This window comes from Diospyros lotus, chromosome 7 (assembly GCF_014633365.1).
Source record: "Diospyros lotus cultivar Yz01 chromosome 7, ASM1463336v1, whole genome shotgun sequence".
Taxonomy (NCBI): domain Eukaryota; kingdom Viridiplantae; phylum Streptophyta; class Magnoliopsida; order Ericales; family Ebenaceae; genus Diospyros; species Diospyros lotus.
Genome location: NC_068344.1, coordinates 15,993,484 through 16,011,496, shown reverse-complemented (window position 1 = coordinate 16,011,496; position 18,013 = coordinate 15,993,484). Strand labels below are relative to the sequence as shown.

General features: G+C 38.8%; 1 protein-coding gene across 1 annotated transcript; it reads right to left on the bottom strand.

The window, feature by feature from the left end:
- Window positions 1–7,371: 7,371 nt before the first annotated feature.
- Window positions 7,372–16,840, bottom strand: LOC127806259 (probable rRNA-processing protein EBP2 homolog). The gene is made up of 2 exons (XM_052343439.1): window positions 16,373–16,840; window positions 7,372–8,666 (listed from the first exon to the last, which is right to left on the bottom strand). Exon 2 carries the CDS (start codon window positions 8,654–8,656, stop codon window positions 7,739–7,741), a length of 918 nt encoding a protein of 305 aa, XP_052199399.1. The 5' UTR covers window positions 8,657–8,666; window positions 16,373–16,840; the 3' UTR covers window positions 7,372–7,738.
- Window positions 16,841–18,013: the final 1,173 nt, after the last annotated feature.

Sequence of the window (18,013 nt, the reverse complement as noted above, 5' to 3'; positions counted from 1 at the left end):
AAGATAAGATAGGATGAAAACTGTGATTGCCTAGAACCCATTGTAATTTAGGTGTATATCTAGGTTTCAAGGTGAGTTAGTGTGAAAATCTTAGTGAGATTGATTTAGTGGAACCTCAATGGTGGTTAGACCTTGGGAGAATGGACTAGGTGTGTGTGGAGACACCGAACCACTTAAAACTGCCTATTGTATCATTTTATTTATTTTTGCTATATTTTGTGGCTTACATTTATTATCAATCTCAAATATCATTTATTATATTTATCAAATATATATATTCTCCAATAAAATCATTAATCAAGAATATTTGTTAAAATTGTAAAAAAAAAAATTATCACTCAATTCACCCCCCTTAAGTGGCCATATACCCTAAGGGACCAACAACCCAAACCTCAATTTGAAGAACCATTCACCAAAATCAAACTCATATTTGGATTCAATATGGGCTCATGGTTCGATTTGAAAAATGAACGAATCAAGATCTAGGTCCATCATTCTCGAAATCAAACATTTGCCTATTTTTTCTCATTTATTCTCAAAATCGAACCCAAATTTGAATTTGTGTTCGAGTTTAGATTGAACAATGAACTCAAATTTGATTAAGAAAAAGAAAAACCTTTATCTTTACTGTTGCCATGATATCATCTTTATAATCACTATGATGTCGTTGCCATCGCTATGGGATATTGCTATGGGATTTCTCCCCTCTACGATGTTCTAGTACTTGTGGGTGGGACATAAAACCTCATTGGCCATCGAAAAAGAAAAGAGAAAATGGGCAAAAAAGGACAACTTGAGTTACTTGAAGGAGCTAGAGAAAGAGAAATGGATTGAAGGTATTTGGGGCAACTAAACAAATTAACAAATACTTTGAAAATATGTGATTTTAAAAGTCAAAAAAAAGTTGTTGTCATTTTTTTAAAATATAGGAGTGATAAGTACAATTTTATCAAACCATAGGATGATCTATCAAATTTACCCTTTAATAGAGGGAAAAAGTTTTAAGAATTTATTAAGTTTTTCAAATTTTAGTTGAGTTTAAATAAATTTTAATATTTAATAATTAATTTTTAACATTTAATATTTATTAAATTAATAAAAAAGTCATACGTGACCATCACCTTACAAAATTTAGAAATCTAATGAGTTTGAGGAATTAACCTACTCGTTGAAGTTTTCCTGATTCTCTAAAGTCCTGCAACTCTAAAGATCTCATTTCTGAACAAATTTTCTAAAAGAAAAAAGAAAAAAAAAATCAAATCAACAGGTTAAGACCTTTTCAAACCTACCAGCCCTTTATGGAGACTTTGATTTTTTTTTTTGGTCTTACCAGAAGACTTGGACTGTTTCTTTTTGCACGAATTTTCCCAAAAATAAACAAAACATCCCAATGGTCATACAGGAAATGAGATTTTGCACCCAATTGACTTCAAAAACCCACGAAAGATAAGGCACAGATCCCACATCCACAATTTAGGCTGCTATGTTATGTTTGTTGCAATAAAAATATATTCCATCTATTGAAAAAGAATTCATGAAAAATCCTCTTCAGTATTTGGCTTGTGTATCTTAAAATTAATTTTTTAAAAATAAAAATTTACTTTTGTACGGATGAGAAAGCTAATTTCGCATTTGTATACAAAACTCTACTCTTCTAGTACATCAATTGTCTCTATACTGTCATACATACATATATATATATATATGGCTTAATACATCTTAAAGTCCTTCAACTATTACAAAATATGACATTGAGTCCCTCATTTAAAAAACCTCAAGATTCGATCTTTAAACAATTAAAAAGATAGCTTTTGCATCTTTACTTTTATAAAGATGCAAAAGCTAATTTCGCATTTGTATACAAAACTCTACTCTTTCCAGTACATCAATTGTCTCTATATACTCTATAATGCCATTGCAACCGAGTGCAATTTTGTTCACCCCATTTAACGGGGGTAAAGATAACCCTCGTTACTTTGAGGTTAAAAATCTATCTTGACCGTAATGGGGATTAGTCAAAATAAGCAGCCCAATATTGTAAAGTCCCGCCCATTGGCTTCTTCCTCCCTCTCTCTCTCTCTCTCTCTCTCTCTCTCTCTCTCTCTCTCAATCTCTAGCAGCAGTGGCGTCCTCACCAGCAGCAACGATCCTCCAGCGTCCCCTCCAACAGCGGTGTCTCCCTCCCTCCCTCGATCTCTCTCTCTCTCTCTCTCTCTCTCTCACCATCAGCAGCAGCAGCATCGGTCCTCCGGCGTCCCCTCCAGCAGCTCTCTCTCTCTGTTCTCTTTCTTCTTCAAGTAGATTCTGCTTTAGGTTTTGGTTTGGAAATGCTCCGACAACCGCACTCTACTTCTTTTGCTCGTGCTTCTTATCTATCTGCTTTCCCGTATGTGTCTCTCTGTTATTGGTCGGAATGTGAGTGTATTAACAATTTGTTTGCGTGCATCTTTGAACAAATATTTTTTACATTGTTTTACTTGATTTTTGTTAGTAAATGGCGAGATCTATGTTAGGTTTCTTTGATTGTCAGTGTTTATATCGTCTTGGACTCGTCCAATAGCTTCTCTATTTAACGCTACGCTGTTGATGTGTTTTATAATTTTGGAATTGAGAAATTTTTAACTGTTTTCTTAAAATAATTTTTGTTTTATTTTTAAACAATTGAAAAATTTTAATTTCTTGAGAATATTTTGTTCTATTTGATGTTAATTTAGATAATTTCTCTAGCTTGTGAGTGATCACAATGGCACATTTGTTTTATTAAAGCAAGAGTGGGGTTGTTTTTAATAATTGCCTGCTACTAATTTCAAAAAATATTTTTAATTTGAGTTGCAAATTTTGTGGCTCCGATTTTGTTCTTTTTTTGTTTTTGTTTTTTTTCCCAACACCACACCCTCTGTGTTACTATTGATGCTTCTCTAATCCTTTGATTTTTTATTATTAAATGAATTAATAATAAGTTTATTTTATATCTATGATAAATTTGGCATCTTTAGTTCACAAGACTCTCCATTTCAGAGGATTAGAGAAGGGTTATTTTTATATGTAATCTTTCCTTTACTTCCTTATCTACAATTTGAAGCTGTGATCTTTTAGTCATAAAGAGCAACCTCGCCTTTGCTGCTCAGATCCAAAGGTAAGGTTGCTCTTTATGACTAAAATTTACATGTTTATTCAGCATTCAAATTCACAGTTAAGAACATTGATTCAACGACAGAATGTTAGTGAGTCTTAAAATCTACATGTTTATTGTTTATTTGTGAAAAAGCACTTAGATCTATTAAGAAATATAAAATTTTGGCAGGTTACTTCCCCCAAATATTTGTTGTGTCTTAACAAAAGTAATAATAAAAATATAAATAATTATTTCCCCACACAACATATTGTTTTACATAAACTCACAAAAATATTTATTACATTGTTCACTTTACATTTTTCTAAACTTTAAAATATATTGTGGTTGATAACTTGAAAATTTATAACATGTGTGAGACAAATAAAAGTAACAATTAAAAAAATAAATTAAATTAAATATAGAATTAATTAATAACTTACATGTAGTATAATCACAAAAGGAAACAATTAACACCAATGAAATACAGATTTATTTGTTATTCAAAATATTATGACATTTTCAATTGTCATATTTCTGAAGTCCCACCAAATAGGCCTGTGATTATTGCGCTGTGTATTGCGAAAGACTTCATTTTAAAAGGGAAGAAGGGAGGATTGGTTGGTCACTTCCCAGATCATAACTCACTGTTTGTGTTTGTCCAACTACAAAAACCTAAAATGTTCCAGTGGCATTGCAAAAGGAACATGAAAGCTACATCATAACCTAATCCAAGCAGAAAATGACATTCTTCTATTACACTCACCCACATGCCCTATTACCAATTAAAAGTTTTATAGCTACAGCACAAAGTCAGAGACTGAGTTGAACTCTATAGCAGACAACTTTCTATCAAGGAACCTCCATGCATTCTCAAATTTGTGTAAGAAATCAGAATACATCTCTGTTTGGCTGTATTGTTGTTTAAAATCTATATTTATTAGTGATTGTTAACATTCTAAACGCAACATTCTGTGGTAGTTTCATATAGAGCATTGGTAGGGTTGCTTCTTTGTGACCAAAAGGTCACCTGTTCGGGTTGGGGAAGCAAGAGCAAGAGCATAGGAAAGGAAAATTATTAAGGGAAGGGAAGAAATTTAGGTGATTTTCAAGATGATATTGACATATCAGATGAAGTAACTAAAGCGGAACTATATATGAGTCAATAAAAGAACAATGCGCAGATAATAGGCATTCACAGCCATCATTGAAGAATGGAAAAATGATCTCAACTACAACTAAACCACCAAGAAGAGAGAAAGTGATTATAGGTGATGACTTAAATGGTCACGTGGGTAGAGACGGAAATGGCTATAGAGAGGTACATGGAGGGTATGAATTCGGAGAAATTAATAATGAAGGTAAGTCTATTCTAGATTTTGCAATGACATATGGGCTTATCATAACCAATACTAGGTTCAAAAAACGGGACGAACACTTAATCATATATAAAAATGTCACATCAAGCACCCAAATAGATTACTTCCTCATGAGACAAGAGGACCGGATATGTTGTAGGGATTGTAAGGTGATACTGGGAGAGTGTTTAACTACTCAACATAGACTTCTAGTACTTGACGTTCAAGTAAGAAATTAGAAGAGAAAAAATCACATAAAACAAAATCCAAAAATCAGGTGGTGGGATTTAAAATGGAAGAAACAACTAATCTTCAAAGAAAAATTAAGGAGTAGAAAAGAATGGAATGGAGAACGACAAACAAACCAAATGTGGAGAGAAATGGCTAATGCCCTGAGAAACACAGCAAAGGTAGTGCTTGGAGAGACAAATGGTAGAGCCCCTAACCTTAAGGAGTCTTGGTGGTGGAATGAAGAAGTGTAATTGAAAATTAAAAATAAGAAAAATTGCTATAAGGTTGTATATTAGTGCAACAATGAAGAAAATCAAAAAAATTATAAAGAATCAAAAAAGGCAGCAAAAAAAGCTGTTAGTGAAGCAAGCTCAAAAGCATACGAGAATCTATATAAACGACTTAATACAAAAGATGGAGAAAATGATATATATAAATTAGCTAAAGCAAGAAAGAAAAACAAGGGATTTAAATCAAGTGAAATGCATAAAAGATGAAAATCAAAATGTAATAGTGAATGAGGGAGCGATTAAGGAGAGATGGAAGGAGTATTTCACAAAATTATTCAATGATGATGGCGCCACAAAAGTTGGGTTGGGACATCTTAGTAACTCCGAAGAGAACGTGAGCTATACATTTTATCGACGCATAAGTCCAAATGAAATAAGGCAAGCATTAAAAAAGATGAAAAATCATAAGGCGGTGAGACCGAATAATATACCAATAGAAGCATGGAAATACATGGGAGAAGAGGGTATCTCTTGGCTAACGAAATTATTTAACGCGATTCTTAAATCAAAAAAAATGCCAGATGAGTGGAGGAAGAATACCTTGGTCCCTATATATAAGAACAAATGAGATGTTCAAAACTGTGAAAATTACAAAGGAATTAAGTTAATGAGCCATATCATGAAAATCTGGGAGAGTAATAGAGCAGAGACTCAGAAAAGAAACAGAAGTCTCAGAAAATCAGTTTGGTTTCATGCCTAGTAGGTCAACAATGGAAACTATATACCTACTGAGGCACCTAATGGAAAGGTATCGAGATCATCAGAAGGACCTACATATGGTGTTTATAGATTTAGAAAAGGCCTATGATAGGGTCCCTAGAGAAGTATTATGGAGGGTTTTAGGGAAGAAATGAGTCTGAATAGCCTATATACAAGTTCTTAAGGATATGTATCATGGTGTAGAGACAAGGGTCAGAACATGCGGAGGGGATACTGAACCGTTTAAAATTACAATAGGGTTGCACTAAGGTTCTGTACTAAGTCCATATTTATTTGCTTTAGTAATGGATGAACTCACTAAAGATATTCAGACAAAGGTGCCATGGTGTATGCTATTTGCATACGACATAGTGTTAGTGGATGAAACAAAAGAAGAAGTGAACACTAAGCTTGAGTTATGAAGAAACAATTTAGAATCTAAGGGATTTAAATTAAACAGAAAGAAAACAGAATATATGGAATGTAAATTTAGTAAAAATGCAAAAGTGAATGATATTATAATAAAATTGGAAGACCAAATCTTATAAAGAAAATACCATTTTCGATATTTGGGATCAGTGATTCAAAAAGATGGAGAAATTCACGAGGATGTCACACATAAAATTAAGAGAGGTTGGCTAAAATGGAGAAGTGCATCGGAGGTGTTATGTGATGGTAAAATCTCATTAAAATTGAAAGAAAAATTTTATAGGATAGCTATAAGATCAGTTTTGTTGTACGGCTCAGAATGTTGGGCAGTCAAATACCAACATGAGCAAAAGACGAGTGTAGCGGAGATGAAGATGTTAAGATGGATGTGCGGCCATACAAGAAAAGATAAAATTAGAAATGAAATTATTCGTAATAAGATAGGAGTAGTGCCAATAGAGGAGAAGATGAGAGAGACTAAACTAAGATGGTTTCGTCATGTGAAAAAAAGACCAAGAAACGCTCATGTGAAGAGAGTTGATGAAATTGAACAATTAATCAAAAAAAGAGGTAGAAGCAGACCTAAGAAGACTTTGAAGGAGACATTAAAATTTGATGTGAAGTGTATGAATCTTAATGAAGATATGATAAAAGATAGAAATACATGAAAGTCTAGAATTCATGTAGCCGACCCCACATAATGAGATAAAGGCTGAATATGTTGTTGTGTTGTTTCCAAGAATGCTTAATACAAAAATAGTTTGGCAAAAGCAGAATGATAAACCAAACACATTTAAAATAGCTCAAATCACTACCTGATCAAGGTAACACAAACTTAAGAGAGAGAAAGTTGTTGGAAGGGACGCCGGAGAACTGACAGCACTAGTGCCGACGCTGGTGCTGCTGGTGAGGACGTTGGTGTTGCTAGTGAGAAAGAGAAAGAGAGAAACGTCGTTGCTAGAGGGGATGAAAGAGGAATGACGCCGCTGTTGCTGCTGGGGAGAGAGAGTGGAGATTGAGAGAGACAGAGAAAGAGAGAGAGAGAGAGAGAGAGGCAGAGGAAGAGGCTAATGGGCGAGACTTTGTAATATTGGGCTACCTATTTTGACTAATCCTCGTAACGATCAAGATAGATTTTTAACTCAAAGTAACAAGGGTTACCTTCACCCCCCTTAAAGGGGTGAACAAAATTGCACTCGTTGCAACCACTTACCATCATGCCCAACAGTGCATAAAAAAAAAGAGCTACTAGTAGTCACAACCAACCAAAGAAAACCAATCACCCACAACCACAATGCCAAAAATCAGCCATTTCTTGGCGACAAAATATAGCCAATATCATATGCTCAATACACCTAGTCATAGCCCAAAAAACAATAATAATAATAATAATAGGAGATGCATGAGATGTACCAGACCTGATCACCTAAGCAATCTCATGCCTATGTCACACATATGAAAAAACATGCAAAATATCCATTAGGAAGACGGAAGATGGCTCTTTAGCATAGGCATGGGCATAGCTTTTAAAATGGAATCCCAGGGCTCCCTCACTGCCTCTTCATCTGCTCGCTCCACATGCCAGACACAGCATCATATCATCATCATCATCCTTTATCTCATCTCTTCCTCTTCTTGTTTCCGGAGAAAGCACCTTTGCTGAAACCTCCTATATCGTTTGTAGTCTCAGCACTATTCTGCTTCCTCAGACCTTTTCTTCCTCCGAACCCAAACTTGGAATCCCTGAATTCCCTACCCTTCATCTTTTTACCTCCTCCTCTCTTCAACCCCCGTCCTCCACCACCTCCTTGCCTTGACCGACCTCCAGATCGATCTCCAGGAGCCACCCCAGGCCGCTTCTTATTTGACCTTTCAAATGATTTTCCATCTTCGAAACTCAAACCTATATCAGCATCTTTGTCACCCCCTGCTGCAAATCCACTCTGCTGCCTCTGTTTCCGCCATTTTTTCACTGATTCTATCTCCTCCTTTTTCTGTTTTGCCCTCTCCTTGAGCTTCTGGGCCTGAATCTCTTTTGATATCTTTTTAGCCTCCCTAGCCTTCCTCCTCTCTTCTGCCTCCTCAATATTTCTCTTATCTGCCAAAAGCCGGCTTTTAACTCTCTCCATGTGACTATCACTTTTCACCATTTCGGCGTAATAGTCGGAAGGCCTGAGAAAAGGAAGCCGCACTGACTGAAACTTCACGAGGGCGTGCCTTGTACCTTCCAATGCCTGCGTATAAAAAGCAAGCTCTCTTGCCAGGTCATCATTCACATCCACTTCTTGCTCCCTACTAATATCAAGGGAAAGCTTGTGCATCCAATCCACATTATCAGGCCAACTAATGTCTCCAAGTTTATCAAGAAGACCATCCTTGTTGTATATGGCGTTTTTTGCAGGTTCTGTCAACTTCACATCTTCATTTCCATCTTCTGAATCTGATTCTGAAACCTCCACGTCAAAATCCTCAGCCATATCATCAACATTGATGGCATCAGTGTTCAACAAAACTGGTTCTTTATTGAGTATCCCCATTTAAGTATGCCTACCATAAAGAAAAAAATACATCACACCATTATACATAAATAGGGAAGAAAGAAACAACATATGTAGGAGATGAGAGAAAGTGAATTTTTTTTTTTTTTTTTGGGGGCGCCGGTGGGGGGGGGGGGGGGGGGGGGGGGGGTTGAGTAAGCACTCTGAGGTGCTCCCTCTCAAGATAGATAATGACCTCAAGCTCCTGAAGATTAATACAAAGGAAATGGTTATAAATTGTGAGATGGCGAAAAAATGACAATTGTTCTACATCTTCTGGAAGAGAACAATATTCCATGCAAGTTAATCTAGCAGAGGATATAGCAAAAACCGTATGAGAATCAAGCAAACCAATTTAAGAGTTAGATAGATGCTGCTAGCTCACAAAGAATCAGTGAGCATCTCCAGGAAATAGAATCCAGTTTAACATGAAAGAAGATGCATGAATTGAAATCCATGTTGCTTCTGACTCCAAACAAGAAAATTTTAAATTAGAAATGATTTCCACAAAATTCTATGAAGTTCATTCATTCCAAACAGAGTGTAAGATACCACCTGATGATGTGGTCTGTAATCAAGGTTGTCAAATGACAATTCTAAGGCAGATCATTTGAGGGCTCCTAGGTGAGTTGATTGGAGCAAATCAAAGATCAGAAGAGTTTACCAGAAAGGAAAGAAAAGACTTAACAATTTACACACACATAACAGATATTTCACAATCTATAGAGAATGAACAACATATACATTTGTAAGTTGAACCAATAAAATTGAGGATTTAACTCGAACGGCGAGGACAGTTTGCTAATAATTAAGTGCCAGAAAATTTAAAATTGCTCAAGAAAATGATTGCCTTGGAGTACCAAAAATAGTAGTTCCATCACAACATTAAACTACAGAAACAATCCCTTAGTTGTGCAAATCCAACCTCTCCCTAGTGACAGCTCAATCAATGTTTACCCTTACCCTTACTGAGTGAAATCAAGAAAATGCAGCATGAAATCAAGAAAATGCAGCGCATCATTCTAAAAACCTAAAGGTTTGCTTAATCATAATGCTTTCTGCTTTCTTTTTTCTTTTGGAAATACTACAGAAAAATATGAATCTATCATGTCAAGAGTTTGTACATGAATTGATTATGTATAATTCTACCATAAAATGCATGTAAATTAAGGTAAAATTATATAGATAGTTTTTCCTGAAACAATTTAATGCTTGCATTGAAATTTGATTCCAAAAATTTGATATTCCTTATAAACCAAACATAGCTCAAACCTTGTTATTTCTATTAATTAGGTGAAAGTATAGTGAGCGTTGACGTATAGTAGCATATGATGTACGTCAATCATAAATTGTTGTCATTAGTTTTTATTATTATGGAGAGCCAGATGAGAATGTAAGGGGACGACAGCCTGAGGCGCTGGTGGGACAAAACCAGCACGGTTTACCCATGCCGTGTTTGGAGATTCTGCTATTCAATAGAGTGAGTCCACGTTGGCGGATCAGTAGGTGTGAGGGAATGTTTGAATAGTATGGGGTAGCAGAGAGAGGCAGAAGGTGCCTATAGCAGCAGCATACCTTAATGATGCAGGGGACGAGTGGTACCAAGGGTGGTCCCAAGGTCTAGGAAGACTACAAATGGGAGGATTTCACTGAGGAGGTTTGGAGATTGAAGCCTATCTGATGTGGTGGGGGAGTTTAACAAAAACAGGCAGGCAGGAATGGTGATGGAATACCAATTGAAATTTGAAGGGCTGAAGGCCCTGATGCTTATTCATAACCCCTATTTCACAGAGGCCTATTTCATTTCAAGTTTCATAAATGGCTTGAACAAGGAGTTGAGGCCAATGGAGAAAGTGCTACAGCCCATGACTCTCAAGCATGCTGCTAATAGTGCCAGGTTCCATGAATTAACGGTGGAAGCACTGATGAAGAAGCAGAGGATGATGACTAGGGGAATTGCCACAGGGAACCTACTACAAAGTAAGAGCCACACTAAGGAGTTGGAAGGGGATCCCCCGAGATGAAGAATTTGGCATTACCTGCTCCCAACAACCAAGGTGGAAGGACTATGGAACAAAGGAGGCAGGCTGGCCTCTATTTCAAATGCGGGGATAAATATTTCCCCAGCCACCAATGTAAGAAACAACTCCTATTACTAGAAGGGGAAGAGGAGAACAATGGAGAGATATCTCTGCAAGCCTTAAAAGAATTGACTAACAATAAAATAATCAAAGTAGAGGAGAAGATGGAGGAAACCCGACTTATCATCCTAATAGACAATGGGAGCACCCACATTTTTTTGGATGAGGGTATTAGCTAGGAGATTGAAATGCCCTTTGATCCCTACACAGCCATTGACAGTCAACGTAGCCAATGGCAATAAAGTTATGAGCCAATCTACATGCACTGGGTTCTGCTGGGAGTGCAAGGAGAAGGGTTTGAAGCTGATTTGAGTCTCTTAAAATTGAGAGGGTGTGTTGTGGTGTTAGGGGTTGACTAGATGAAGTATGCCAGCCTGATTTGCTTTGACTTTAACAAAATGGAGGTGGCGTTCAAGAAAGAGGGAAGGAAGATGACACTGACAGGGAGTAAGGAGTTGGGAATTTGTAAGATGATCACGAGCATAAGACTGCAGAAGTTATTCAAACACAAGATGAATCAAGTGGCTCAACTGTTCTCTATCCAAGCCACTGAAGGATGGGAGGAGCTCGAAACAGAAGGGGAATTTATGTAGACCATCAACAGCCCCCTTCAATCTGACAATGAGATATACTACTCTGATCTACTTAAATATGCTAATAGCAAAATTTGAGAATCTCTTTGTAGAGCCTCATTCCTTACCCCCAACCAGATCCATTGACCACACAATCAACCTTAAACCCAACACAGACCCTGTTAACATCCATGCCTACCGATACCCTCCTAACCAAAAGACAGAAATAGAAAAATTGGTTAAGGAAATGCTCCACAAATCACTCATAAGGCCCAGCCACAACACTTTTGCATCCCCAGTGCAGTTGGTAAAGAAAAAAGATGGTTTTTAGCAGTTTTGCATTGATTATCGCCAGTTAAATAAAATAACCATCAAGAACAAATTTCCTATCCCAGTCATTGAAGACTTGCTAGATGAGTTAAAACATGCTACCATTTTTTCTAAGCTTGACCTAAGATCCGATTATCACCAAATTCGGATGAACCCCCATGACATACCTAAAACCGCATTTAGAACCCACCATGACCACTATGAATTCCTTGCCATGCCTTTTAGCCTAACAAATGCACTAGCTACCTTCCAATCACTAATGAACTAGATTTTTGAACCATACCTCAGAGATTTCATACTTGTATTCTTTGATGATATTCTAATATACAACCCAACCTTTGACCTCCATCTAAAACATTTGAGATTCTTAAACTCAATCGATTGTATATTAAGAGATCAAAGTGTGCCATCGCGGAGGGACAAGTGGCCATGACCAATTGGCCAAGGCCTACAACCATTAAGGCCTTGAGGGGTTTTTTGGGCTTGACTGACTACTATAGGAGGTTTGTGAAGGGGTATGGAGGAATTAACAAGCCACTCACAAAGTTGCGAAAGAAAGACAGCTTTATGTGGGATCAAAAGGCTGAAGCAGCCTTTGAATTATTGAAGAAAGCCATGAGTGAAGCCCCAGTACTAGGCCTACAGAATTTTAATAAGACGTTTGTGGTGGAGATTGATGCAAATAGGATGGGTATAGGGGTTGTCCTCATGCAAGAAGACAAGCCCTTAGACTTTATAAGTCAAGCCTTAGCCCCAAGACACATGGGTCTTAGTATATATGAGAAAGAGTTGTTAGCAATCATCTTTGCAGTAGACAAGCGAAGACACTACCTGGAGAAGGGTAGGTTGATCATTAAGATTGATCACAAAAGTTTGACGTTTCTACTACAAAAGAAACTTCACACCCATTTGCAAAGAAAGGGAATGACTAAATTGACGAGCTTAGATTATGTCATTTAGTATAAGATGGGGAAAGAGAACATTGCAGCAGATGCTTTATCTCGATGCCATGAAGAGGGAGCAGCTACTTCAATCTTAGCTTTAGTTTCGAAGTGGTGTCAAGAAGTGGCCAAGAGTTATGAAAGAGATAAGCAGGCTGGTTGTGGGAAACTGCACAGAGTTGAAGAGGAAGATACTACAAGCCCTACATGAATCCCTAATTGGAGGCCATTCGAGGGTACAGAACATCTATCATAAGGTGAAACAATTATTTTGTTAGCCCAAGCTCAAAGAGAAGGTGATGAAGTTTGTGTTAGCATGTGATGTGTGTAAAAGATGCAAGCATGAAACTGTGGCTTATCCAAGATGGTGGCTTATCCAAGGCTCTTACAACTGTTACCAATTTTGGGACAAGCATGGAAGAGTGTAGCAATAGATTTCATTTGAGGAATTACCAAAATCTAAAGGGAATCATTGCATATTTGTAGTAGTGGATCGGCTCACCAAATTTGCCTACTTCCTAAGTCTTACTCATCCCTACTCTACACAAGAAGTGGCGTGAGTCTTTTTAGATCAAGTGGTAAAGGTGCATGGGATCCCAAAAACTATAATTTCTAACAAGGACAAGGTGTTTACTACTAGTCTTATGTGGCAGTCCTTGATGAAATCCTTGGGGGCTAAGCTTAACCTATCCTTCGCCTACCACCCCGAAACTAATGGACAAACGAAGCGTCAATCAATGCCTGAAGACCTACCTGAGATGCATGTGTTTCGCACACCCAAAAGGTTGGCACAACAGTGGTATAACTCTAGACACCATAGTACCATTAAAATGCCACCATTTGAGGCCCTTTTTGGTTACAAACCACCCCTACTGCCAGACCTACCAAGTCCCACAAGTGTGGTAGTCATGGATGAACATTTGCAAAAGAGGCAGCAGATCCTCCAACAGCTTAAAAAAGACCTAACCATGGCTCGGAATCAGATGAAGCAATTGGCTGACAAAGGTAGAAGTGAAAGAGAGTTCAGTGTGGGAGAGAGAGTCTATTTAAAGTTGAAAAGGCCCCATCTCAAGTCTTTATCCCGAGGACTAGTCTCCAAGTTGAGCCCCATTTATTTTGGCCCTTTTCCTATTGTGTCTAAGGTGAGCAATGTGCCCTATAGACTACAATTACTGAATGGGAGATAGATCCATCCGGTGTTTCATGTCTCGTTCTTGAAGAAAGTTGTAGGGGCACAGTCAGTCAATCCCTAGTTACCACAAGGAGCCATGGACACTAGCCCTGCTCCAAAACCAACTGCCATTGTGGACAGACGAGTGGTCTATCAACAAGGAGCTCCAATCATACAAGTCCTGGTAAGGTGGTCCAACATGCACCATGACAACCCCACTTGCAGCTAGCAGTCGGGAAGCCTAACTACCGACTGTAGCCTGTGATCAAAACCCACCGCTGGAGTTTCCCAATCACAGTGACCAACATATCCAAAATCCAACATGTCTTTACCAAGGAGGGGTGCAAGACCCCTTAATTGTCGTCGTTGGCTTGCTGAAAAACAACTGATCACAATTTGTTTGCGGGAAGAAACAATGAGCTTTTTAGTGTGATAGAATGAAAGAGAGAGAGGATTAGGGTTTCCCTCATTGGGTCGGATATAAAGAGAGGGAGAATAAGGTAAAAACATGTAATGCAGCAAAGTGTGGGATAGGTTTACAGAACTAAAAATTCTATATGCTATATATAACAGGTGGTGACATATTGCACCTAGATCTCCAAATAAGTCGAGCAGAGCCTTGCCAACATAAACAGATATCAGAGTCATAGCATGCCAAGTTCCACCGTGTCATCATACTAACCCTATTGCGGACGCTAGTGTTCTGTTCAACCTAGTCCCACTATGTCAGAAAAATACCAAATGTCATAATCCTACAACAGAACATACAGACATGTATCATGAACAGTCAAACAGAATGCAACACATCACTTCAATTAGGTATATCTAAGTTTTAGTTTTCGAAAAACCCCTTTCACGCATGTATATATATAGAGAGAGAGAGAGAGCGAAAGTTGCAGGGTCGCCGAAAATCTTACCGATGGTCGGACACGAAGATGGTGGAACGACGGCGGCCAAAAACGCAAAGAACGACGGATATGGTAACTGCGGTCCGACGTCGATGAAGGAAGAGGGAAGGACGGAGGTGTGGTACCGCTGGCCGTGGCTGGTGCTTCGCGAAGGAAAGAAGACAGATGGAGATGGTGGCGGAGCTGGTGGTGGTGGCCAGCGTGAAGGAGAACAGAGAGGGCACAGGGGATGGTGGTGGCAGACTCCGCCAAGTGGTGGTCGGCCTGCTCAAGGCGGAACGGAGAGAGAGAGCTTTAGGGTATAGGGTTGCAAACGAACCGAGCCGAACTTGAAGCTCGGTTCGGCTCGATAACATTTAGCGCTGGCTCGAGCCGAGCTTGAAATGTGAGCTTGAGCTCGGCTCGATTCATTAATTGAATTAACGAGCCGGGCTCGAGCTCGACTCATTAATTGCAACAGAGAAAAACTCTAAGGGCCTGTTTGATTGCACTCATTTTCTATGGAAAATGAGTATTTTCCATCTAAGTTCTAACTTTGGCAATGTTTGATTGCACTTATTTTCTATGGAAATTAAGTTCCCATTTTTGGTCACGTGATGCTCTTTTCTAGCTTTTGCGGGAAATGATTTTCCTGGGGGCGGGGGTTGTTTTCCATTTCCAGGCAATTCAATCACCACGCGCACAACACATTCACTTCTATCCACCTCGATTTCTCTAGTTCCTCTCCCATTCGAGCCGGCTTCGTCCCCTTCCTCTTCGTTGCCATCCATCACCAAAGTCGAGCCCCGACTCGGGCTTCATCGCCATCTCCGACTTCCTGTGAGTTGCCATCCACCGCCGAAGATGAGCTCCGTATTGGGCTTCGTCGCCATCTCCACAAGAGAGAGAGAGAGAGAGAGAGAGACTCATAGTGATAGCGGCAACGTTGCAGCTGACCCAGATGGCGACGATGGGGTTGGAAGAGCCGATGGTGCAAAAGATCAACAATGGGGTTGGAGGAGCTAATGGCGAGGATCTGGTTGTTGGCCATGGTCGCGGGAGATCGACGCTAACCTAGAAGATCGACGATGGGGTTGTCGGCCCGATCTTCTGCACCTTCAGAAACGCCTAGCAACGGCGATGGCAGGAGGGAGACAGAGAGGGTGAGAAAGTGGGTTTGGGGGTGAGAGAATGTGAGACCGTGGGTTTAGGGGTGAGAGAAGGTGAGATCGTGGGTTTTTTAATTTTTGAGTGTATTTTTATTTTATTTTATTACTATATTTCATCACAAATTAAGAAATAGAGAATGTTTATTATTATTTTTAATTTTTTGTGATAGATAAAATGTATAGAAATAAAAAATAAAAATTATCAAATTCTATAGAAAATATTACTACTCAAACAGTAGAAGATAGAAAATAACATCATTTTTTAAGTAAAAAATTATATCAATCAAACAGTTTAAACTTCTAATTTATAAGAATTCATTTTTCCTGCAATTTAATTCTCTGGAATTCATTTTCTTTCTACCCAAATTCTACCCTTACAATCAAACGTACCTTAACAACAAAAATACACTTATTTTCCACCGGTCACAGTATGCACATGGACATAAAGATAAAAAATAGACAAATAATAATATGCAAAAAAATAACCGCTGAGATGAGGCTGTGCCTGTGCGGTGAGAGACGGCGGAGACGGCGGCGAGAGGCTTCGGCCTTCTTCTCTGAAGCCGGCAGAGGCAGGAAGCGGCTGTGGTAGGCTAGAGAGAGGCGGTGAAGAGGGCCGCGGTGAGAGACGACGGAGACGGCGGCGAGAGGCTTCGGCTTTCTTCTCTGAAGCCGGCGGTGAGAGGCAGCGAGCGGCGGTGGTAGGCTTCAGAGAGGCAGCGAGCGGCGTTGAGGGCAACCGGCGCGGTGAGAGACGACGGAGAGGGCAGCCGTGTCGGTGAGAGACGGCGGAGAGGGCAGGAGGCTTCGGCTTTCTTCTCCGAAGCCGGCGGAGAGAGGCAGCGAGCGGCGGTTGTAGGCCTCAGAGAGGCAGCGAGCGGCGGAGAGGGCAGGCGGCGGTGAGGGCAGCCGTTCTTCCCTCTTCAGTTCTTCTGCTCTTCAAAGTCGATAGAATTTGAGAATGGGAGCACAATTAGGGTTTTTAGGAAAGTAAGTATTTATGTAGGGTGTGTTTTTATAATTTGTAATATATAAAAAATAAAAATTTAATCACTCTTATACACTATCAAATATGAAATATAAATTATTATTGATTCTAATAATAATAATTTTAATTATTATTATTATAAACTAATAATTTTGATCATTATTATGAACTATTATTAATGTGATGTCAATTTATATAAATTAATAATTTTTTAAAATTCAATTATACAAAATTATAAATATAAATTTATTATTTTAAATCATATTTATTACTTGATGATACTTAAATTAAATGTCATAACTAATTTGTAGAAATTACATAAACTAATCACTTTACAAACAATAAATTCGTTTTTAACCTATTTTATGTGAAAAAATATTTTTAGTCTATCCAAACAAATTATTTGCATCCTATAGCCACTTTTCCAATTCTGACCCCACCACCTAATATTTAAATCTAACACTTTATGTAAATATTCAAAATGAAAATAAAAACACAAAATACCAAAATAACTTTGAACATTTGAAACCCCAAAACAGTGAAATTACAAAAATGTCTCTCTACTGGAACCCACCCTCAAAACCTGATCGGAACCCACCCTCAAAACCTGATCGTGTCTCTTCCAAACCTGATACAGCCACCGTCGACTCCAACAGCAATCGCTGCCACCGACTCCAACAAGGACAGCCACCACCACCGCCGACTGCCACCATCGCCATTGTCAATCGCCTGTAACCCCAAAGGTAAGTCTCAACGTTTCAATTTTCATTTTAGTTCTTTTTCTTTGATTTATGGGTTGGGTGGCGACGATGAAGCTTTGCAAAGCCCCATCGCTACCGGCCGATGGCAATTTGAAAGAAGCGCCATCGTTTGATGGGGGCTTCATCAATAAGGGCAATGGGGCTTCGGCTGGGCCGGAGTCAATGGAAGCCCTATCGCTCGCCACCGTCTTCGACGATGATGGGCTTCGTCTTTTGCAACGAAGCAGGTCTTCGTCGTTGCAGACGAAGCCCGATGACTAGTTGGAAAAGGCGAAGCCCCCAGGCTTCGTCGTTTACAGGCTTTGTTTAAGCCCAATTACGGGCTTTGTTTTAGGCATCTCACATAAAAAGTGACTATAGAGTGCAATTAGTTTGTTTGATTTATCAAAAACGTTTT